Consider the following 22,806-nt stretch of genomic DNA (forward strand, 5'->3'; position numbering starts at 1 on the left):
TTACCAATCAACCTTCCCCTCCAAAAACTCTGCTTATCGGTTCTCTCCTGGACACATAAAACCCTGAGTTACCCTTTGGGCACTTTTTCTTTTCCTTTCTATAACGTATCAATTCCCTGATACATACCACCCGACGAGGTTCCTGGCCTACTAACTTACGATCCTAGATTTCTCTAACCGTATCGATCTCAGGCTTATTGTTGACAATTAAATGGGTGAGCACGCACCACTGAGGCTTTTGTTGTGGGTATGGAATATACGGCTTTTGTTATGTGGCATCTCTTCTTCCGATCGATCTCCGCTGCCACTATCCATGGGTTCGCATTGACCCCAGTCAACTTGAAGAGCTTGACCGCCCACCAGGACGGTTAGGCGTTAATGTTGCCTGAGGCAGGGCACCGGGAGGCATGTAACCACTATGTTGATCAACTAATTACTTAAGGATTCAAAGTTAGGATCGGGGTCCAGACTGGTCGGAATTTCGGCCAGCTGCTTGATCGGGATGGTGGATTTTCGAATCCCTAACGCCTGGTGATTGGACCATTTCCCCCATGACCAGTCAATGGTGATCAACGGTAGGAATTTGATCTGTCGTCTCGAATGTACATCTGTCAAAGCCAAAGGGAGTGAACCGATTTATGGGGTATTTATTCATTTATTATGACTTTTCCCCCTCTCCTCATTCATTAATGACCACGTACGCGAGATACGTCGGATGTATGTCGGCGGCGTTGATAAGCACGGAAAACTTGTTCATACTAACTTACTAGTATATAGTAGTCAACTTAATTTCATGCGCGCTTTCTAAACCTACATGCAGTGTACCTCCACTGATTGCATTTGATTACCAGCTTGCTGGATTGATTATGTATCGAGTACTTCACACCTAACCCACTAACTCGTAGTATCGATGATGAATTCGACCTAACTGGAACAACTTCTGTGTCGGGTACTAACCGCCATGGTATGATACGGTCTCTGCCTAACCTTTTTTTGAAGTTATTGAAGTATTCCAGTCAACCTGTGAAGTCCTCAAGATTCTCAAGAAATAACCGTTGTCGAACTACTAATTCCATCTTCCCCTCTCGAACTGGTTTTTAAGGTTGATGGTTAGACAATGAACCATCGTTCTCTTTTTTTACTTAGATTCCAAGCCAATTAGTTGGCGTCGATGGAGGGCGAAGGAACCATGGATAGAACGGGGGTATTATTATTTCACCCCTGAAACGAGGCAACAGTAGATCCTCATCATCCCCAATCAAGTCAATTGGTTTCTGTGTCTCTCCCAAATTCTTCTTCTTTTTCTCTCTCTCTCTCTCTCTCTCTCTCTTTTCCTTTTCTTCTTCCTTTCTCCTCTTTTCTTTTCTCCTTTCGCATGAGTTCCTTAACCTCGTTTACATATCTAATTCATTTTCGTCGCATTGTTCCAAGCTCCACATCCCGAGCTTAAAACCCAAAATCCAAAATCAAAAGGAAAAAAAAAATCGTGGAGATTGCTCTCGTTACCCTTGTAATTTCTCGGATTGTGGCCTTACCATCCACCATTGCCAGTAGTATCGCTGCACGCTAGACGTGCTGCCCCGTCTGGGCTGCAGGCCATTCTCTGGCCACCTGGATGTCCTTCTCTTGACTACTACTAATTCGATTGATCCGACTTTATCTCATTTTATTTGTCTTTTCTGGTCTACTCTTTCTCTTTTGGTCCTTTCTTAGACTCCAATCTATTGATTCATCTAACCAAGTCTTTCCCTTTTGGTTCGACACCTCTTTTCCCTTGGTCGATTATTTATACCGCTTTTTACTCCTAATCTAGACCGGTTCTCCCCTCGCACGGTTGAGCGTGGAATCTGAGTCTCCTTGACTCATCTCGTGTGGAGTCCTACCTGTGGGCACTTTTCTTGTTTTATTTTGTTTTGGTTTAATTTTCCTTTTTTTTTTTTTTTGACCGCGCCTGAGAACGTTGACCTCTACCTCCGAACCCATTGTTGGCCGCACCTCTCAACTCCAGGAGTCCAAGAAGCGCAAGGTGAAAATGCCGTTTCTCGCCCGCGTCTTTCGAATCAAGGACTCCCATGCTCCAAAAAAGGCAAAAGCTCCTGTGGTAGAAGATAGTGGTCCTCCCAAGCCCAAATGGACCGACGCGTGGCAGCGAACGGAAGTGGCTCCAGAGGAAGTCCAGGATCTCCTGCGAGGGTGTACTCAACAATTAAAAGCACGGGGTATGTATTTTCGCCTCTATTCCCCCTCCCCCCCTTTCAGTACCCCTCTATCAGCGATAAGCGCATTCTTCAGATTGCTGATCATTTCCACCCTTTCTCCTGAATAGGTCTTCAGACACCTTTTCTACTCTTGCCCTTCCGGCCAGCCTCCGACGCCAGCGCTGCACGTACATTCATTCGGAATTACTTCAATCAAGCGGTGGAGAAAGGCTCCCCTCCTAAAGGAGATGACTTAGCACAAGAGTTACGGCTGACGGACCCTATTGTAAGCCACCTTCGAGCGCGCGACTGGCTCATACACTTGCATGCCCACTGTCCTCGCTTACACGCATCTCTCAGGTTCTTTGTAGTGTGCTGAAATGGTGCTGGAGCAGACTACCTGGAGGAGTCGTTACATGGGAAGCCTACGAGCTGTTCAAAGTTGGCGAACAAGGTCCGTACCGAGATGTCTCCGGTCGAATATGTAGTCTTCGTATGTACTGATTGGACGGTAGATTCTCAGCTTGCCCGTGATGCATTCTCGACGTTCATCCCCATAAGCGTCGACTCAGATGCTCGGTCAAAAATTATCTTCGATTTCTTTGATCTTCTCACCGCCATCGCGGCAAATGGAAAGTCCAATGGTCTGGGAGGACGAAAGCTCTCTCGATATGCCGGGTGGTGGGCCTTTGAGCACACTGACACTGGTAATGGGTTTGAAGCTGCTTACAAGAATTGGGCAAGGTATGTGGTTATATACGGCAAATGTTAACCAGTGGCTAGCTGACCTCTCTTAGCGCTGCGGACGCGACAAGCCATTTGTTCTTCGCTTACCTGCGTTCATTGTCTCCTGACTCGCCGCGTGGTATGAGCAGTATCTCCACTCTACCCATCGCCTTGCAAACATTGCTCCAAGCCACAGAATACCCGCCAGAGACACCCGCCCTTCTTCAGGTCTCGACCACTAAAGTAGTCATGATTGTCGACACGGTCTCTGCTACTCCCTTTTCTCTTTTGCGCCGTGCGAAGAACTTTGAGTATCGAGACAGCGATAGGCACCTGCAGGAATTCGCCAGCTTCGAGGACCCCCTTCGAGCGCTCACGGATGAATGTCTGCGTGTATTGAAATGCATTTCATCCATAAATCAATCTGCCGAATCGGATCCAACTTCTACGAGTCGGGAAGCTTCGTGGTCTAGGTTTGAAGATATTGGATTTGGAGCTTCATTGGACCCTGATCTTGATGACGACAGAACGTCAAACATGGTGTCGAAAGAGTTCGGTGGCGGGATAAGGTCCGCTCCCCAGTCCGGTGGGGGTGATCTCGGTCGTCCGACAACCCCATCTTGGGCAGATTTTATGTCATCCGGTTTCAGTGATGAGAATGCCTTCAAGGCTACAGTGGCGCCGGTCCTGCTCCCGCCAGATAAGGTCCTACCCCCCATTAATACCGTCCGAGGCCAAAGTTCGCAGTCGCACAAACGCACTCTGGATGCTGAACCGTCCATAGATCCAGGTGAATTAGCTAGTATCACCACGCTTGATCTGGACGACTCGTTCTGGTGGGTATGGATTAGCAGCTTAGCAGGAGAAGAACCAACGTCCCGGAAGGCGGTCTTTGGGCGATGTGCATTGCTCGAGACTGTCATAAAAAATACGAAGTGGCTCGTCCTGGAGGAGCAGGTCAAAGGTGCAGCGCCGGAACCCGAACCTGGTGCGTATATAGTTGAGAAAAAGAGATTTTTCGGATTTTCGACGCGCAAGCGGCTCGGACGTCGCAAGTCCTCGGGCAAGAAGGTGAGCGCGGTAGAGGAGTCCTATAGGCGACCTGAGAACCAAGGACCGCAGAGTAAAACCAGCATTGGCCCCGATCAGCATGCCCGTATTCAAGCTGCTGCCGCTGCCCTTCAAAGAAAGCACCGGGAACAAGAACAGGAGGCTGCCGGAGGTTCTAGAAGGAACGTGCGGGATAGCACGTACTCAAAGACCAATTCTGTCATGACACTGCAGCCGTCCATTATGAACGAGGCGTCGCAGGCTTTGAAATGGGCCAGAAACTACGACAAGAATTCCTACAAAGCTGCTTATATGGGCAATACCCGGGCGGGAACTGGTGCTCCGGTAGAAGAACTGAAGGAAGCCTCAAGAGACGATCTTAGCCCACCTTTGTCTCCAGCACTTAGCACCAGTACCCGGCAGGCTCCCCCACCTCTACCAAAGGACAATATTCCCAGCTCTCCAGCACCCACAACGCCCCAGAAGGACAGCGTTAGTACTAGTGAAGATGCTAGTGCTCCAGTGGAACCCTCAACGGCCCAACCAATTCCCCAGTCAGCGGAGTCGGTAGAAGACACGGCCAAAATATTGAAGAAAAAACCCGCTACCACGGGAATCAAGAGCATGTTCGGCACAACTAAAAGGAAGCCTGAACCCGAGCCAAAGCCGCCAATGAAACCTACTGGTGCTGGTACTTCTGCTGTTGCTGCTGCACGCGCTGCCCTAGAGGACAAGGCAAAGGCATCCCATGAACAGATTGCACGGCCGTCACCTAATGGCCCCTCCACCTTAAAGAAGAAGCCTGTTCCGGGAACACCAGCTGCGGAGACACCCAAGCCTGTCCAAGAAGTGCCAGCTACTCCCAAGACTGTTGTGGAAACATCAGAGCCTGAACAGACCGAGGCAAGGGTTCAGTCGCCGCCCCAGGTTTCCGGGTCAAACAGCGACTACCATAAGGCCCAGCGGCAAGCCGAATACGATGCTCTTTCACGCGTGGATACCAGCGAACGCACCGCAGCGGACCGTGAATTCTCGAAGTTTGACCAGGGCCCTTTGATGGAGCAGCCCGCATTTATCCCAGAGGATTCGCCTGTGTCTGACACGTCCTCGGAGAAGAAGACTGTCGATAACGTGCCTGCTGAGCCCAAAGAAGTCGACAACTCGCTGCCAATCAATCCTTCACATGACCGATGGGCGCAGATTCGTAAGAATGCCGCCGAGAGAGCCGCTCAGTTTGACCAAACGCGGATGAACGAAACGGACGATGGTGGCAACACAAGCGAAGAGGAGAGTAAGTAACGCAAGTTTCTATCTAAATATTTAACCATCGTACTGACGTGCAATCTCTAGGTTTCGATGCTCGCGCTGCTCGTATCAAGGCCAGGGTGGCCGAATTGACCGGCAAAATGACCTGAACTAGCCATGTCCTCGGTACCAGTAATTCTCTTTTCGGTGCTGTCCTTGATTCTCGTCATTTGTTTCATATACCTTGTACCCTCTTGTTTAATCTCTATACGCCCTTCACATTTCTCCTATTTTGGTTCCAGGCTCTTTTCGTTTCTCTTTTTGATTCCCCGTGTTTGGGCCTAGCCTCCATATAAGATTCTATCCCCAGGGCAGGAGTCCAAGCTCTTACAGCGATGGATAACGGATACACACGCCTTGAACGGACGATTTTATTGTAATATCATCCCTAGTTTCTTAGTTCGTCGAAGGATGGATAAACATACTGTGGCGGTTCCCCTTCATTTCGATTGTTTTGAGCCTATCGTTCTATTCCCCTTCGTGTTTATTGATTGCATTTGGTTTGACCTTTTGATTGTGAATTATCAATATACCTTAGCCGACTCTCGCTATAAAATAAGTTCTAGCTATTCAATCATTTAAGCATGCTTCATTGTATTTTCCAACCCCATACCTATGTACCCTCTATTGGCACGATATGCCCTATCGGTCCACCCTATTCCTTGGATTAGGTCTCGGCCACGTAGAGCTTTGCCAACTATTATAGGGCGATGAAGGTACAGGTTGATCACATCAAGCTCAAACATGAAGAGAGGTTTTCAATCGCGGTTGATATACCTCGTTCATATGTCGTTTGATGTTGTTACATGGTTGCGGTGTCCTATGAGCATGTTCTGCCTATCACTTCACACAAAGGAACGCAAGTTGGCGGTTGATCTAGCTTTTTGTAACAAATGTATACAATCATATAGCCTGCCTACATACCATGCATGACCTGGGTTTGTTGTATTGGATACAACCTAACATATCAAAAATTCACAAGAGGGTTAGTTGAAAATATATATACGCTATAATGTCGGATACCCGAGCCAATGTGGTTCATTACTGAAGCAGGCTCCGTGAATTTCTTGTGTCATACATTATGATTATCATTAATTAATAATATATACCACCAGATGCCAATATGTATATGGCGAACAAACCCTCCAATATGTAACGTCAACCAAGAGGACCGATCATTAACACAGGCTCAGCCTGCTGCGTGTAAAAGATTCCACTCCTAGACAAGTCCAATATACTCACATATAATACATCGCTGAATGGATCTGGGTATCAGGTAGCATGGTTTCTGAGGGTCTAGAATATATCACCCTACCCCCCCCCCCCCCCCCCCCCCCCCAAAAAAAACCTTTCCCCCCTTTTTTTATATCGTGACAGAAGATGTACCGTTAAAGATAAACCGGCACGGCTACTATTAAACATAACGTAATCGTCGAGTCGCTTCGATAGCCACAAGCGCACTAAGCGCGCCAATAAACAGACAGATCGAGATGGCATTTGGCGAGCCCTTATCGAGATTCATCCATTGCGTCTCTGAAGCGTCTCGCTTTGTGCTGCCTGGTTCGATAACGTTGAACACTATCCAGCTAATGAATGTGCCGACGAATTGTGGTAGAGTCGTGTACACGTTCAGCACGCCGAGGTAGATGCCAGCCAGCTCACCTGTGGACGACAAATTGGAGGCGCCGCCCTCGGCGTCACTATCGCTGTCTGAGTCGTTCTGGTTGATACGCAACACATCCATCTCCGTGTCCCCGTTCATATCTCGGTAAGCTCCAGAACGAATACTGGAGGACGTGATCATAGTGACTCCGGCGAGGCGCGACGCTTGAGTTGGGCCTAGTGCTAGCTTGTTTATCTCCACGCCCATGAATGCGAACGGGGCCCAGCTGCTGACGGCCCACGGGATTCCACATATAGCTACTAAAAAGGTTGCGAAGGCCCGGGATCGGGCTAATGGTGCGAATATCATAGTGGCTGCAAACATCACATGCGAGATCAACCATGTTGTCTGCAGATCTGGACGTACTACAGTTACTTTTTTGAGTAACGCAGCGATTCCGGGAGGCGGTCTTGGGGTGAATCTGGGCCTCCTGTCATCCGGCGGTTGTACGCAGAATGGCAACAGAACAGAACTGATAAATGTTATGGAAGAAAAGACGACAAGCGACAAACTGCCAACTCGACCAACTTCGCCAAGCATGTCGCTCGGTTGCGTCGCATCCTTCGAAACTTCATACCGAAAATATGTCTCTCCAACCCAGGTAGTACTATAGAAAAGGAATGGAAACCAGCCTGGAGTAGGTTAGCGAAGGGTGATGACGACGCTTTCGTAAGTGTGCCTTTACCAATCCATGCCCAAAATTGAGCCCAGCAGACGGCTTGGATGCGTGGAGGCAAGTCCATCGTAGTTTTGAAAAGTTGGGACATGACCTGGAAAGCTCCGGCTTTCCCTTCCGAATCCCTATCACCGCCAGAGGTCAGTAAATCACAAGTTTGAAGTATTTCATTAGTTGACCACTCACCTGGCAGTGATTAATACTCGCTCCTTCACAGAATAGCAAGTAACCAAAACGGCGATAATCAAGGATAGCGCAGCGATGACTGTCATTTGCTTAAATTGAGTATCACCAATTGTAGTTCCAAATAGGCTAACTGTGTCAATCGAGCCAATGACATAACTAATGAGCTGGCCAATGGCCGACATCCTAGTCGCTTCAGGATGTTAGCTCTGCATTTAGTGCCTAACGATAATAGAAGACGTACCCCATGCTGACCCAGCCTGTTGTGATGGAATAGGCAAGGTATCAACTATCAAGCTCCGGCAACACGCTTGGACTGCACACTATTAGATAGAATTACAGAGTATCCTGGTAATCCCTCACTCACCGATATTGATGGCAAAGTCCACAGCATAGATGCTAAGGACTGCTAGTGCAATGATCACTTTGTTGGCCTAGCAAATGATCCACACGTGAGCTCTTTCCCTAAACTTCAGTGTATTTTTCTTGGTTTTACCTTCTCTGCATCCTTGACAAAAAGGCCAACAATCTCTGTTGTCCACCCCAGCACTAGCAAGCACATGGCAACAATCAACGAGCCCACGATCATGAATGGCCTTCGTCTTCCCCATTTTGACCGCGACCGGTCGGCGATAACACCGATGAGCGGTTGGATAATCAATCCCGACAGAGGACCAGCGATCCAGACAAGCGATGTTCGGGATTTGGTAAGACCAAGTTGGAGAAGATATGGAGTGCAGTCTATGTTGAGAGTGTCTGATTAGAGGACGGTTGGGCGGTGGGGGTGAAGGAAAGGTCTTACAGGTCATTTCAATGCCCCAAGTAAATCTTTTTCAGAGAAAGCTAGTTAGCAAGATCTATTCATCATGGACATGGTGGATTGCGATAAGGGTGGTCAACGTACTGTAACCCCAACAGGCTGAAAGTCAACAGTGCCATCCGCATTGCCTCTGTTCGTCCTTTGATGGAGGGAGAACCCACCCATCTTGCAGCTTGTGGCATCCTGGATCTGGACGCTAAATGATTGCATGCACTGGACGCTCCTCCAAAGCCTCAACTTTCCATGAAATGAGCTTGATCTACCTGGTCTCCTACTCGCAATCAGGCAACCGCACGTTCTAGAACAGTTGATAGATTCTCAATTAAATCGAGGAGAATGGAAGTTCGACTGAGGATTGCGCAATCCGAACGTTACTGAGGAGTAAAATGCGACGAGTAGTCAACAACCAGGGGGGAAAGGTTGGCGGAGGGTTGGGGTTGTCGCACCGTCTGGGTGTGATAAAAATAGCTGGGGATGGTGGCGCGCGGATCCAATGGCGGAGAACAATGCGGTTGTTACTTGGCGGACTGGCGGGAGTAAGCGAGGATCCGTAGTCTGTATGGTCAAGTAATCGGATATTAGAAGTAGTAGTCAGAGGGAAAGCAAAGCAGGGATCTCCAGGGAGGAAAAGGGAAGAAAGTCACGGGTGGGAACCAAACAACAGACGCATGCGGGCCCCGGGAACGTCAGGGCAAAATTCAATTAAATCTTATCGGCAGCAAATTTAATCTTACCAGCCCCACAAGGGACCTCTAAGGGTGGTTATAAATAGCGAACCACGAACTCCGCTAATGAACATCAACATTTCACCATCACTTTATCATGTATATCAATTTTATCTATATCTACCTAGACCACAGGATCAAAAACTTAGGGGTACTTCTTCTTTCCCCCTTCCTACTGTACCATTACAGCTGTAAAAAAAACCACCCTGGCCTATCTTCAGGAAGAACGACAGCGGAAACGTCATCTTTCGTGATATTCGTAATATTCACTCCATTCGTCTCTAGAGTTGGGTGGTAAAAATGAGTTACTCCGTCATTTGCTGGCCCACCGATTGTTGAAAAAGCCGCCTACTCATATCAACACAAATTTCCCAAACACACCAAAAAAAAAATAAAAATAAAAAAATAAAGATGAACAGAAAATCATGCTGCATTAGTATCTTTCCCCTTTTTGTTCCTCTTTTCACTCGTTCATTAGCCTCATAAACCTTCCCCACCTACAACCTGTTAGGCGTGGAAGTCAAAGGCCACTGGTAACCAGCAGCATCGCTGAACTTATAACCGAACGAAGCAGTAAAGTCGTCGAGGACAGCAGGTCCACGAGAACCTAGTATAAAGTTAGTCACAAATTTCACTATGATACGTGACATGAAGACATAACATACCGTAGGGATACTCCATAGGGATGATCTCCTTGTTATCGTCGAGGTAGTGTAGGAGAGGGGTGAAGATCCTCCAGCTGGCATCAAGCTCGTCATCACGAACGAAGTTCGAGTGATCGCCCTTCAGGGCGTCCAGGATCAGAGACTCGTAAGCCTCGGGGATCTTAAGGTCGGAGAAGCGACGGCGGTAGGTGAGGTCGAGCTCAGTCACAACAGTCTGCATAGACAGACCAGGGAGCTTCGAGTTCATCTTAATGTACACCGACTCGTTGGGCTGGACACGGATGACAAGCTCGTTGCGAGGAATGTCCTTGAAGATGCCCGAAGTCACATCGCGGAACTGGATACGGATCTCGGTCTTTTGCTCGTTCAAGGCTGGGTATTGTGAGCCTGCGATCAACAGAGAGAATATATGAAATAGAGTGTACCTTTGCCGGCCTTCATGATGAAAGGAACACCATCCCACCGCTCATTCTTGATGTATGCAACCAATGCGCAGAAGGTAGGGCAGCGGGAATCTTGAGGGACGGTGTCGTCCTCCTTGTATGCGGGCTTGCTTCCATCCAAGGACTTTCCGTACTGACCGATGATGACATTCTTGGGTTCGATGGCGTCCATTGCGCGCAGAACACGCACCTAATTGTGCATTAATATCGGAGCAGAGGGTGGCTGCGTTAAAAAGCCTTACCTTCTCGTCACGGATGTCTTCGGCAGAAAATGAGATCGGGCGCTCCATAGCGAGCAAAGTCAACACCTGCAACAGATCTGTAGCAAAGAAATCAGCTTTCTTGCCGGCACCCTTGGGCAAACAATGCACTACATACGGTTCTGCATGACGTCGCGAATGATACCGAACTCGTCGAAGTAGCCTCCACGGCCCTCAGTGCCGAAGGGCTCCTTGAATGTTATCTGGTTGGAGCAAAATATTTAGCGATTAATCAAACCCAACTAAGGAAATATTCGACCCATACCTGCACGTTATCGATGTGATGACGGTTCCACGTGGCGTTGAAAAATTCATTGCCAAAGCGCATGATGAGTATGTTCTTGACCATTTCCTTACCCAGGTAATGGTCAATACGGAAGATCTCCTCTTCCTTCCAGTTGGGGTCGAGGGCTTTCTGGAGATCACGAGAGCTCTGAAGGTCCTTGCCGAATGGCTTCTCGACCTATATCAGATGAAGAAGGCATATAAGTATTTGTTTTGGCTTGCAACGATGCAGGAAGCGACTCACAATGATTCGAGCGATGCCGTTCTTAGGGTAGCAGTTTCTCTTCAGTTGATCCGACACGGTAGTGAAGACACTGGGGGGAAGTGCCATGTAGAAGACTCGGTTTTGCTCCTTTTGTCCCTTCTCTACTTCCTCGAGGTGCCTAGTGAGGTTTTTGAAGGAATCATCCTTGTCGTACTGACCCGAAACGTAGGAGCACAGTTGGCAGAAGCTGTCCAGCTGCTCTTCAATTTCCTTAGTAGGGGTCTTGATATATGACCGCACACGTCTCAGATATTCTTCGTGGTCCATGTTTGTCCGGGCATAGCCGACGATCTTGATTCCCTTGGGGAGGAACTTGTTACGGTACTAGATGCGAGGTCAGCCAGTGAAATTAGGGTCTAGAACCCCTCTCTGGAGGGGTTAACCCGATGGAACATACAAGGCCGAAAAGTGCCGGGAACTATTCGAGACGTTAGCTTCCGGTCGGTTTCTTGAAACAAGCTTCCCGAATCACCTACCGTCTTCTTCTTCGCGAGATCTCCCGATGCACCTAGTACTACGATAGCGGTGTCATCTTTGAGTTCGATCGTGCTAAGCGAGATATCCATGTTAGTAGCGAATTAAAGGCAGTTTCAGAACAGGGGTGATGATGTATGTCGATCCACGGGTTCGGGTGTGATAGGAGGATAAATTAAAGGAATGGGGATAGGGTCGAAGGAATGTAGTCTAGAGATCAAATTCTAATATAGTATATAATTTGATGATAACCAATTCCAAGTTGGAAGGACGCGCATTGTTCTGGGCAGGAGTCGAAAGTGGACGAAACGGGCAGATAGTTGAGAAGAGAGGGGTGTGATGTCAGAGACAGGATACTCACCCGGCGTTCTGGCGCTCCTCGGTACGTGCTATTGTGCTTGCCATGATGGTGGATGAGGGAGAATGGAAGGAATGTAGGGAAATTATAAGAGAGCGAGAGAGGTCTAAATTCGAGAGGAGAGGGAAAAAATAAAGGGGAGTCAGAGATGGAGGAGAGATTTGTTGGAAAATTCCCCAACAGTTCCGGCGGAGCAGTGTACTTTTTTAACGCTGTGAGAGGGCTCTCTGGCTTGGAGCTGCTGCTGCATTACGATGGTGGGGCACGAGGCCTTCTTTTCCACGCCGTCCATATAATTTGCCGCGGGGGTCATTCATGTATTACCTTTGGTATTATGGTATTATTATTTAATGCTATTATCATAATCATTCTTGATTTTTGATTTTTATCGATTTAATTTTTACCTTTTTGACTTTTTTGTCTCTTGCTCTTCTCATTTCCGACTCCTTTGTATGTATAGAAGATTCGCTCTCATTGAATTTCTGTATTACAAATATATCAGTGCTTCTAAACTTTCCAGAAGATAATTGTCTTTTTGGCTTATCGTTTCCCCCATGATCATCGCCCACTTATTGTGGCAATACTTCTTCTCCCTCTTCCATTATCATAGCTTCTATTTGAGACAGAACCTACTTGGCGATGTACACCTATACATCTAGTAACTACAAACTCTGTCCCTGTAGAGTAAGTAGAGCAGATCTGTAACTTTTGTAATACTACCATAACATAGAATAATAGGCATTCCTGAAATTATTCGAACAATGGCTGCGCATCTAGGTCAAACCTAGCACTAGGTCCACTGAACACTGGTCGTCCCTTTTTTTTTTAAAGCGTTTGCTCGATGCTGCTGACCCCGCGCCAACTAGCTGCGTAGTAGTCTTATGTTCCACTGATGATTACTTTCAAGTAACGTATATATCACCTGATAGAATATCGTTGGTCTAAAGAGGACAAAGAGGGGTCAGGAGCTGATTCCAGAATGTCAAGCATCTTTGAATTGTGAATTGCTTATAGAGAGAGTATATACTGAATTCGGGGCCTATGACGTTGGCCCCTGACAATTAGCCACTCAAGCCCTTGTTGACATTGACTTCATCACTTCTTCTTCTCCTTACCTTGAAAATTGAATCCGACTCTAATATAATTTAATATATCAGTCTAGACAGTCCATCCGCTTACAATACACAGAGAGCGACTTCGGACTCCACCACTGTAATACAGGGTACATACTGGGCGATTTGGCAAGGAGCGCGCCAGAAGCTGTAAGGAAAGCTAAGGGTACCCGGAACTGCGTGCTCCTAGAGCCACTCCCGGTGACTGTACTCGTGGAGATAGATCGGCGGATTTGTCATCCAGAGAGCTGATAAATTCTAGTACCTATTAAATGTCACGGATTCTATTTTCCCGTAAATTCAACAACTATGAAAATGTAATCAGCCCGACTCGGTTGCGTTAACGCCGAACCTTCATGATTAACACCAAATCGGGTATTGAATTTGGCACTCAGTCAGTTGTCTTCAGGGCTTAGAGTCAGAAGATGGAGGTTCTAATCTCAATTTTCTGTTTCTCATACTCAGAATACGATCATGTATTGTCAGAATAAGACATCATTTTCAAAGGTTGTTGCCGATTGTCGGTGGGGCTTGACTCGTTACATTTCCAAATATGTGCTCCCGGTCTGATCACTTTATAAGAAGCCATCTTTTAGTTATAAACTCCGTAGCGGAGAATATCACATACATAACACATCACCGTAGGTTAGGAGGACCACAGCAATGGTGAATCAAACTTCCTGATCATCAATATCTTCAGCAACTACTTTTTTACCACCTTACGAAGGATCCCTATTCCAGATGAATTGAGAGCGAAAGCTCGGGAGATGACAGCAACACCTGATCCCACCACACCGGCGATGGGGCCTTTGTCGTCATTGAAGAGTCAGTTCTAACTACCCTCAAATGCGTTTTGTCAGCGGGGGTGTCAGGCCTCGGACCACAGTAGGCCGACGGCAAAACAGGTAATTCTTGCGGTGGAGACTGCAGCAGGAATTTAAAGTAAATGCTTATCTCGGAAATAGGAAGATCAGTTTCTCCGCGGATAATGAAATGAGTTTAGCGGCTTGCGCCCATGCGCCATCACGGGATTTGCCTAGCCCTGGATGGAGGTCACCACAAGTGACCAGTCAGCTCGCTAAGCGTCCCGAAACGGGTTAGGGCGATTCGCACCGAACACACCCTCGCAAATTGTGAACATTGTCCCATACCTATCGAAGCGACGACAACCACGACAACCCGAACGACATTTTTGCGGGTCATTTCCTCGACTTGTTTGCGTTGCCCGCTGTTGCTCAGAACCGCCGTCAAAATGCCTTCGGAACAAGGTCACAGACGTGAGTACACCTTTGGAGTTATTGAATGTTATGGTTGCGGTTATGGTTGGGGGGGTGTGCGACAACGGTTACGGCTTGAAGGATACTATGTGAAGCTCGGATGGAGATGATATGCTAACATGAATTATTTTTTGAATTATAGTCTACGTCAAGTAAGTTGCCACAGCCATTACGTGTCGCGCATATCCGGAAATAATATACATCTTGCAAACATCGCCTCGGGAGAAGGGATACAAGTTGGATCGCAGCAGATGATCAGGACAGAAGGGTTAATACGAATTGTTCTATAGGGGACGTCACCTGAGCTACCAGCGCTCCAAGCGCCAGGTCAACCCCAACACCAGGTACAGATCCGCAGCTGATATCGGAAGGAAATTTGAGACTTGGAATCTGACATTCGGTGATATAGTCTGATCAAGATCGACGGTGTTGACAACACTGAGTCCGCCAAGTGAGTAGTGTCCGGGTTTGGAAGGATACACGGGACAACCAGCTAAGACGGGTCACAGCTTCTACCTGGGCAAGAAGGTCGCTTTCGTTTACCGGGCTAAGCGCGAGGTTCGCGGTTCCAACATCCGGGTGATCTGGGGCAAGGTTACTCGTCCTCACGGTATGTCAATCGGAATCCATGGTGCAATGAAATCGAACCAATGTTAGTGAAAACTGCATTGAAGTCTGGGACTGACAAGATGATCCGACAGGTAACTCTGGCGTTGTCCGTGCTCAGTTCCGTCACAACCTCCCCCCCAAGTCTTTCGGCGCTACTGTCCGCGTCATGCTCTACCCCTCCAACATCTAAACGACTTGGTTTTATTATGTGTTAGTTGGCACTCCGGAATCTTCGCGCAGACAGTCGGGCAAGGAGTCGACGGTATGAGCCGATGTTGAGATGGAGTTGGCGGGTTGGTAATGTTCGTGGGAGAGGCAGGGCCGAACAAGCCCTACGAATTAAAATAAAAGAACTTTTTATGTCTTACAGCATGGATATCTGTCAATTATTAGGCATTAGAAACGCTTGACCCGTTTTCAATACCGGCGAGCATCATGTGTCTTTTCTGACACCATGGCTTCACCACCCGGCGCTCATCACCAATCAATATACCATTTCAGCATGATCATTTCATTTCGCATTCAAACCTCAGGCCGGACCCATTCTAATAAATCTAGGTTTAAGACAGCGATGAGATAACGAGCAAGTAGCAACCACTTGCAGCAATAGACTGACTGTTCGGTGCTCGCGATTGCGATGTTACAATCAGAGCCTAGTCTCAACAAACCCGTATGCGGCAATTCATCCTGAAAACCCTATAGCTTTCATGGCTATAGCTTTATCTTCGATCTTTCAATCTCGTTTCTGCCTTCTCCCCTCAAAATTCCTTGTAGATTAAAGCTCATTATGTCATAGCCTGTCCGTCGGACCTAGAGTCCTTAGGGCACGCATTCTCGATTAGCAAATACAAAATACGTAGGTAACGTGACACTTGGCCAACTACCCTGAAGTTACTCGTCAGTTTGAGCCGTGGGTATGGAGAAATGATGTGGCATTGATATGTTTCCATGAATCTCTCCAAGACGGACTCAACGCAGACACCCCTGCAGCTCTACCGTATAGGTAAATATACCGTCGTGGAACCTCGTGAATGGAACAAAATATAATTCATTTCCAGTATATGCTCATACAGCTTCATAATTGTAAGACGATTGAGGGTAACACCAGATCTGTCTAGACCGTATCTATAAACAGGCAAGAAACACTAGAGTTGTCAAAGCATAACACTATTTCCTGATATGTGCGCCTAGATAACTTTGTGGAAACTACAATATAAACATATACAGTCCCCCGGAGAGAGGAGCTATTATGTTAGAAAAGGTACTGAGAACCTGGCATCTTCTTTATCAAATGGCTCCGTTCATAGCTATACTACTCATGACAGTAGACAGGCGTTAGTTGGGGATCTTATCTTAGAGTAATCAGTGCGATGATTTAGAAATCCCCAAGACTCAAATGCACCAAAGGGAGGAATATTGAGAGCGGCTGCAACTATGCTCACAGACTTCTGTAAAAAACCCATCAAATACGAAGACATCTCAGCTAAGATAGTATCATTCTAAATAGTCCATACACTACTGTTTCAGTGTCCTCCGGATCGCTCCAAAAACACATACATAATATTGTACCCAATCTCGTCCAATGAGTAAGTAGAGGAGGGGCCTTGCTCTGCGTCAGTAATTACCGGTAAGGGCTCATTCAGTTTCCCTTGTCTGTTATACCTGATGATGCGGTTGCCAGCCTTGGAAAATACGATGTACACTATACTACAAGCTAGTATAGATTATGAAATTGCTAGCGCCGCTCCAGAAAAAGACAGGTTAGATGTCAGGAAGCTGTCGGCTATGCCGTTAGCTTAATTTAGAAAGATTCCAAGCGTTTGGCGAGCGCCAACGGCAGCATAGGACCTGATACGTATCGCAAGTCAGATGAGACAAACGATGCTAGAGGGGAGTGATGGTATTGGAGAGGAATGAAGACTAGATGGAATATATACTGTGGCCCAATAAGCAGTATTCTACAATGTCGATAAAATGATGAGTGGAGTGTGTATATGCGGAAGTCTGATGATTAATGAGCACAAGGTCAATAGTAGGTTGTCTGAAGGCCAATTAAAGCTGCCTGCACCTTGACAGTGGAGATCGTTTTCCCTACTGGTGTTTCGTGACGGTTTCAAGCCTTGGAGAGTTGGGATTTAATACGCAGGGGAGACCGCGTTAAATCGCCGTCTGGGTAGACACAATTTAAGAATTGGGCTGGTGATAACGTTTGACGAGGACGTACTCGGACGAGTTTTTAAATCCTCTGGGCTGTTTACTACCAAGATTACGGGATATCTACCTAAAGTTACCATTGTCTATAAACCCATACTCCGTATATCTTGCAAAAAAGAAAATACCATTGATATTTCATCGACCGACTGGTATGAGTCAACCGGGGGAGGGAAAATTCAATGACCTTGGGCTTAGCACTTATTAACTTGTATATATATCGTCACTATATAGAATAAGGTATATATATAAATGATTTGACAAAAGTACATAAATACCATTCAAATCCCAATTGGAGAAAGACTCCAGACAAATAAGCCTAAAATATACTGCCAAATTTGGATCGAGGGAGTTACATGATTCTAGAATCCTGAGACCTAGCCTCCTTGCATGAGAGTTATTTCTCTTTGACCTGAGTTAATCAGAATTAAAGTAGGCGCCATCCCCCACTGCGATGACCCACTGCATAATGTAATCCGAAGATCATCATGGATCCCTCCGTTCAGCCCCTCCGATGGTCCATGACAGGTGTGCATTTCCTGGGGTACACGTTTCGAAGCAGACAGGGAGTCCACAGGCGAAACTTAGCATTGGCCAGCATTAGGAAAAAAAATAGGAAAAGGAGGAGGAAATCAGCTAGTAGTATCATGTGGTGCATATTTCTCGCATAACTTTCATAGGAAGTCTGCAAGCACAAAATAAGGATACCTACTACCCATGAATGAGCCTCGGAAGTATTTCCGACTTGTCAAGTAGAAGCGACCGAGACATCAGCTTCACCTGTCCAAGGGTCTAATTGCAAGGCGGGGCCAATGGGATGGTGGCGGATGAGCGAAAAAGGCCGGTTAGTGTACTCCGTACGGAGGAGTCCTTCTACCGCTAAACCTCCGTGACTTTATTGACTTTACTTTAGACCATGTACGTGTTTAGGTAATCCGAATACCGCCATCCTGAGACATCGGTCAGAACTAGAGTCACCGGTTGGAAAGGAAGGGAGGGGAAAGAAGAAAAAAAGTCGAATATTGAGTACGAATGATGCCTTTACTGAATTATTAATTACGCAAGAAAGAAGATCGGGGACAATCAGACAGTTTGACAACACATTCTTGCAACCTTATCGTATCACATAACCTCCCAGGTTACTGGAGGCGACAGAAAACCATTGTTGAATGATTTGGGTGGCTGGTGGACTTGGGGAGATTGATTGGTGCCTTGTGCGTCCGGCGAGGAGAATCTTGCGTAACGTACAGGAAGACTGGCTCTTGTTTGTCAGTGGACAAACCTTTTTTCTCTAATGCAGGTTTTTATTCTTAGAAATAAATTGATTATTATGGTTCTTCATTCTCTTTTTTTTTTTGTGGATTTTTCCAAAGGTAAATTTCTTATCCGCCGTCCAATTGGTTGGTCACGAGGTACCAAAGCCAAAGAGTAAAGAACCCATGGATTACAAAAAGTAATAGTGAAGTATTCTATTGGTAGTTTTGGATCGAGTCTTTAGACTGAAAATGAGGAATTGAGAGTCGTCAGAAAACATAACAGTACAAGGAATATTAAGTCAAGTGGTCTAACTAAAGGCACACCTTTGCTATATAGATCTACTTACTATACCTAAGAATAGGTGAACTAGCTGGTCCACTTAGGATTTTGACTAACGCCATCGTCCGACCCAAAAACCAAACTACGGCGGAAGTTGGAACGAATACGCTGATAGGGACGTTCCAACCCATTCGATACAGCGTGACGGTCTTTCCCCTCTTATTGCGTGGCGTCTGTCGTCAACCCAAACCCAGGTTTTAAGTCAAAAAGGTCTCAACCGTCCTCTTCCTTTTTAAAGTAGATCTCAACCTCATTGTTGTATCTTCCTCTTAGTTTCAATCTCGGTTGACTTTCGTTTGCCGACAATTCACTCCTCTAACTACCGTCGTTCATCGCTTACCGTTTGTTTCCCCTGACCCATTCGATCGCTTGCCTGTTCGCTGGTCTGATAATCTCGCAGGGCCCATTGTCGATCGTCTGATAGATTTGTTTTGCACCCTGCAGCCCTCGCTTTCTTCCTGTTGCGTTGACAACACCGGGTTTTACATTTATTGCCTTGTTCTTTGTTCTTTTTCTTTTGGGACGGCAGACTGAGACAAACAAATTTGTTCATTCAATTTTCTGGGGACCTAGTCGAGGGTATAAATACTCCATTCCAGAAAGGCCAAACTAGACGTCAGGTTGGGGAGCGGATCCAAATTTTCCCCCACGCGCCGACACACGCTCGTTTCGTTGGTTGCCTTGTCAAGGGTCGTGGACATCAAGCGCCTGGGACAATCCCTATCTGCTACGATTGAATCATACATTCCTTGGCGGTTTCCACTCCGCTCGCTGTTGCGCTCCACAACAGCCGCTATAGTGCAGATAGATTGCAACGAAAAACAAGTTCCAGAGATAGTTATCAGGCGCTAAGGACGACGGGGTATAATAAAAATGGCGTCCCCCCAACAGCCCGCGTCTCCTAGACACAGTCGAGGTTTCAGTTTCAGTGGCAGGTCCGACAAGTCCAGCAATTCTGGCAGCCATAAAGTCCGTCTCTCCGAATCTGCTGAGGAGAAACATAAACGTACTCTACATACCAAAGCCGACCCCATGGTTGCTATGAGCGAGGCGCAACCAAGTATGTTTCCAAATTTAGTCCCCGTGTTTTGGTCAGGTCTCTGTTTCTCCATCATATTGGTTTCCCCGAAACCTGTCCCTTTTTTTTTGTCTCTTGAACCTGCCCTGTTGACAATATTTTTTTTTCTCCGATCGCTTTGTACATGTTTCCGAACTGACAGGTCACATCTAGTGTTGGTTGCTTTGGAAAAGTCCACTCTCGGCTCTTTAAGGGAGATGCAGCATAAGGACCAGTATGGGAATGTCATAAGTCCGTTCAACTGGTTTTTTAAATACTCGGAATCTTGTTATGGGCGAACGCTGGGCTAATCGTTTGTTTTCCTGAAATAGCTGACCCTGATCTCTCGAATCCCACTCGTCCTCGACTTGAGCGCCCGTTGGATACAATTCGGTCTTTTGAAGCCGCCATCTACGGAACGTACAATAGCAGACCAGTATCCTACGCAAGAACAGGTAGGTTGGGTCACCATTGATTATTTGGTCCCGCAGTTAATTGATAATCAGATCATGAATCTACGCCTGGAGCGGATTATAGTCGGCGCAGTAGCTATTTTGGAGGTGCGTACCCTTGAACCCGATAAGCTTTACGTATAAAGTCGCATCCCATCTATATTTATTTGCTTTACTGACTTAAAGATTTGAATGCAGGACACAACGGCTATTCTAGAGGTTATAACGACCAAAACGGCCACTACCATGGACGTGGAAATTATTCCCGACCGGAGAGTTACATGGAAGGCAACTATGGCGGCGGGCCGCCCCCTGAGAATTACTACCCATATAACCAACAAGGCGGCGGAAGACGACCGCGTCCCCGCCATCGCATGGAATCCGAGTATCATGGAGGCTATGCACCAAATGGATATGGGTCAAATGGCTACCACAAGTCCTACGAAAACGTAACGGCAGCGTCTGGATCGGGGAGCAATACCGAACCTTGGACCAATTCAACCGATCCAAGCTCTGTGAACAGCTCTATCGACCAGTTACAGCGGCAACAGCAAGAGCAGCAACAACAACAATTGCAGCAGCAACAGCAGCGGCAAGAGAAAGCAGTGGCAGATAGGTATGGGTTCTCGGGATTCGGCCCTGAACCAAACCTCAACAACGGCGGTGCATTAGCCTCTGGGGCAGCTGGAACTGGGCGAATCAACCTGAACAATTCCGCTCCAGTCACCGATCCCACTGCTGGAGGCCCTGTGGGTGGACCACCCCCAACCGCCGGCGCGCCCACCGCTCGTCGTCATCTACGCAAAGCTACGAACGCGTCCGAAGCGAGCGATACGAAGCGAAAGAGCTGGTTCAAGCGGAGATTCAGCAAGGACTAGTCCGCCCAATTTCCTCCACTTTCACCCTCTCTCCTTTTCTACCCGTCTCAGATTCTTGTTTTTCAATGCCTGTTTTCTCACCTCAAATAACGGATGTAATAACTCATTTGGCGTTTAACTCTCGAGTATAGCAAAGGGATATTCGGATCGGGACAGCGAAGGGACGTGCTTGTATTTCCTCTTTTCTCCCGCTTTTATTTTTAATTAGCCTTTAGTTGGCACTGTTTTTTACCTCCTGTTCTGTTGCGTTGATGCAGTTGATGGGCTTCACGAGATCACGATACACAGGATGCAATGATGGATTTACCTATTACATTCATGGGATAATATTTGTCAAAAAGATCATCCATTTGATGTTTAGTGATATGGGTGAATTTATTCTTTTTGTTACTATGAAATGAAGATCAGTGTTGTATGTTTTAAATTCATCTTTCAGTTCTAGAAGCTGACCCGTTGATCAATATGTACCATTGGTATGCGAATGTGAGAGATCATATTGTAGATCGCGCAAGTGGGGACTTAGAGTTGCAGTGGCTTAACTATGTACCTAGGTATTTATTTTATCTACTGGAAAAATATTCTGAGGCGTTCTTAAACTTTGACTGATTATGTCTAGGGCTGAAACAATGACTTATATTTGACTCAATGATGGCAAGGACCAAACTTCTAGAAGACTTTGATGCCAACTACCAAACAATAACAAGCACTAATAAACGAAACGAAAAAAAAAAGAAAATGGGAATCAATATCAACCAACCAACACATATAAATCACAGTAAGGACCGACTGACACCCACCCTCACTCCGTCTTACCAAAAAGCAAAAGCATCCCGAAACAATCACCTCTTCCCAAAAAGCTTATACTTCAACTTATCCGCCAGCCCATCATGCGCCAGTGCTTTCTGATGCTTCTTCTCCTCCTCCCGTTTCTTATGTGCCTCGTCGAGATGGACATTTCCTTGGCCGCCGCGCTAACACAACACGAATCAGAACCGACTCTCGTCCATGGATGGAAGGTAAAACATACCCCGGTATGATAGTCGCCGTCGGTGGAACCGCGAATGGCCAACTCAGGAATGATTTCCGCGTCGTGGGGAGTTCCGGTTGCGGGACGCACGTGGGGAGAACCGATGTTGCCTGCGCCGCCGCGCTGTTGGGGGTAAGGATTTAGTGACGGGTTCGATTGAAGTTGGATTGACTGGAGAATTTGATACTTACCCCGGCTGAGTATGCGCCGTCGCCTTGGTCGCCGTAGGGACCTTCACGGACGATGCCGCCGTCGACGTATCTGTGTTGCGTTAATGGGGAACATGAGGAGGGGTGGGGTTGTATGGGCGGGGGTGTACTGGGTTGAGTCGGCGCCGATGTTTCCTTGGCCTAGGGTGGAGAGATGATATGTTAGAAGGAAAGGATGCGATGGAAGGTAAGTATTTTGAGGGAAAATGCACCTCCTCGCCCGTGCGATACGACGGGTTCGTGTTCGCCCATGGTGCTGGGATTGGGAAGGGGTCTGGTTGG

The 22,806-nt window shown here is 47.0% G+C and overlaps 7 protein-coding genes across 7 annotated transcripts; 4 read left to right on the forward strand and 3 right to left on the reverse strand.

Moving 5' to 3' along the window:
* The first annotated feature begins 1,306 nt into the window (after positions 1 to 1,306).
* On the forward strand, positions 1,307 to 5,853 carry BDW43DRAFT_288980 (uncharacterized protein). Its single transcript, XM_032043342.1, has 6 exons — positions 1,307 to 2,219; positions 2,327 to 2,484; positions 2,559 to 2,652; positions 2,714 to 2,942; positions 2,996 to 5,265; positions 5,325 to 5,853. Exons 1-6 carry the CDS (start codon positions 2,033 to 2,035, stop codon positions 5,387 to 5,389), a joined length of 3,003 nt encoding a protein of 1,000 aa, XP_031896036.1. The 5' UTR covers positions 1,307 to 2,032; the 3' UTR covers positions 5,390 to 5,853.
* Positions 5,854 to 6,654: 801 nt separating this feature from the next.
* BDW43DRAFT_288985 (putative sucrose transporter) lies at positions 6,655 to 9,280 on the reverse strand. The gene is made up of 8 exons (XM_032043343.1): positions 8,706 to 9,280; positions 8,604 to 8,629; positions 8,298 to 8,542; positions 8,169 to 8,235; positions 8,046 to 8,117; positions 7,805 to 7,994; positions 7,628 to 7,743; positions 6,655 to 7,574 (listed from the first exon to the last, which is right to left on the reverse strand). Exons 1-8 carry the CDS (start codon positions 8,801 to 8,803, stop codon positions 6,694 to 6,696), a joined length of 1,695 nt encoding a protein of 564 aa, XP_031896037.1. The 5' UTR covers positions 8,804 to 9,280; the 3' UTR covers positions 6,655 to 6,693.
* Positions 9,281 to 9,459: 179 nt separating this feature from the next.
* On the reverse strand, positions 9,460 to 12,453 carry BDW43DRAFT_288996 (glucose-6-phosphate dehydrogenase). The gene is made up of 10 exons (XM_032043344.1): positions 12,100 to 12,453; positions 11,741 to 11,813; positions 11,662 to 11,682; positions 11,244 to 11,588; positions 10,980 to 11,177; positions 10,833 to 10,917; positions 10,697 to 10,773; positions 10,437 to 10,644; positions 10,012 to 10,383; positions 9,460 to 9,953 (listed from the first exon to the last, which is right to left on the reverse strand). Exons 1-10 carry the CDS (start codon positions 12,141 to 12,143, stop codon positions 9,844 to 9,846), a joined length of 1,533 nt encoding a protein of 510 aa, XP_031896038.1. The 5' UTR covers positions 12,144 to 12,453; the 3' UTR covers positions 9,460 to 9,843.
* Positions 12,454 to 13,538: 1,085 nt separating this feature from the next.
* Positions 13,539 to 14,326, forward strand: BDW43DRAFT_288998 (uncharacterized protein). Its single transcript, XM_032043345.1, has 2 exons — positions 13,539 to 14,113; positions 14,174 to 14,326. The coding sequence occupies exons 1-2, from the start codon at positions 14,055 to 14,057 to the stop codon at positions 14,307 to 14,309; spliced, it is 195 nt and encodes a 64-aa protein (XP_031896039.1). The 5' UTR covers positions 13,539 to 14,054; the 3' UTR covers positions 14,310 to 14,326.
* Positions 14,327 to 15,603, forward strand: BDW43DRAFT_289000 (60S ribosomal protein eL33). The gene is made up of 6 exons (XM_032043347.1): positions 14,327 to 14,485; positions 14,628 to 14,637; positions 14,776 to 14,829; positions 14,895 to 14,936; positions 14,995 to 15,095; positions 15,187 to 15,603. The coding sequence occupies exons 1-6, from the start codon at positions 14,461 to 14,463 to the stop codon at positions 15,282 to 15,284; spliced, it is 330 nt and encodes a 109-aa protein (XP_031896040.1). The 5' UTR covers positions 14,327 to 14,460; the 3' UTR covers positions 15,285 to 15,603.
* Positions 15,604 to 19,774: 4,171 nt separating this feature from the next.
* On the forward strand, positions 19,775 to 21,288 carry BDW43DRAFT_303321 (uncharacterized protein; the record flags this gene model as incomplete). The annotated part of the gene is made up of 4 exons (XM_032045396.1): positions 19,775 to 19,961; positions 20,133 to 20,210; positions 20,291 to 20,413; positions 20,609 to 21,288. The coding sequence occupies 4 exons, from the start codon at positions 19,775 to 19,777 to the stop codon at positions 21,286 to 21,288; spliced, it is 1,068 nt and encodes a 355-aa protein (XP_031896041.1).
* Positions 21,289 to 22,127: 839 nt separating this feature from the next.
* Positions 22,128 to 22,776, reverse strand: BDW43DRAFT_315190 (DUF3602 domain-containing protein; the record flags this gene model as incomplete). Its single annotated transcript, XM_032048004.1, has 5 exons — positions 22,128 to 22,259; positions 22,316 to 22,438; positions 22,507 to 22,576; positions 22,635 to 22,665; positions 22,737 to 22,776. 5 exons carry the CDS (start codon positions 22,774 to 22,776, stop codon positions 22,128 to 22,130), a joined length of 396 nt encoding a protein of 131 aa, XP_031896042.1.
* Positions 22,777 to 22,806: the final 30 nt, after the last annotated feature.

The sequence above is a fragment of the Aspergillus alliaceus genome, assembly GCF_009176365.1.
Source record: "Aspergillus alliaceus strain CBS 536.65 unplaced genomic scaffold BDW43scaffold_55, whole genome shotgun sequence".
Taxonomy (NCBI): Eukaryota; Fungi; Ascomycota; class Eurotiomycetes; order Eurotiales; family Aspergillaceae; genus Aspergillus; species Aspergillus alliaceus.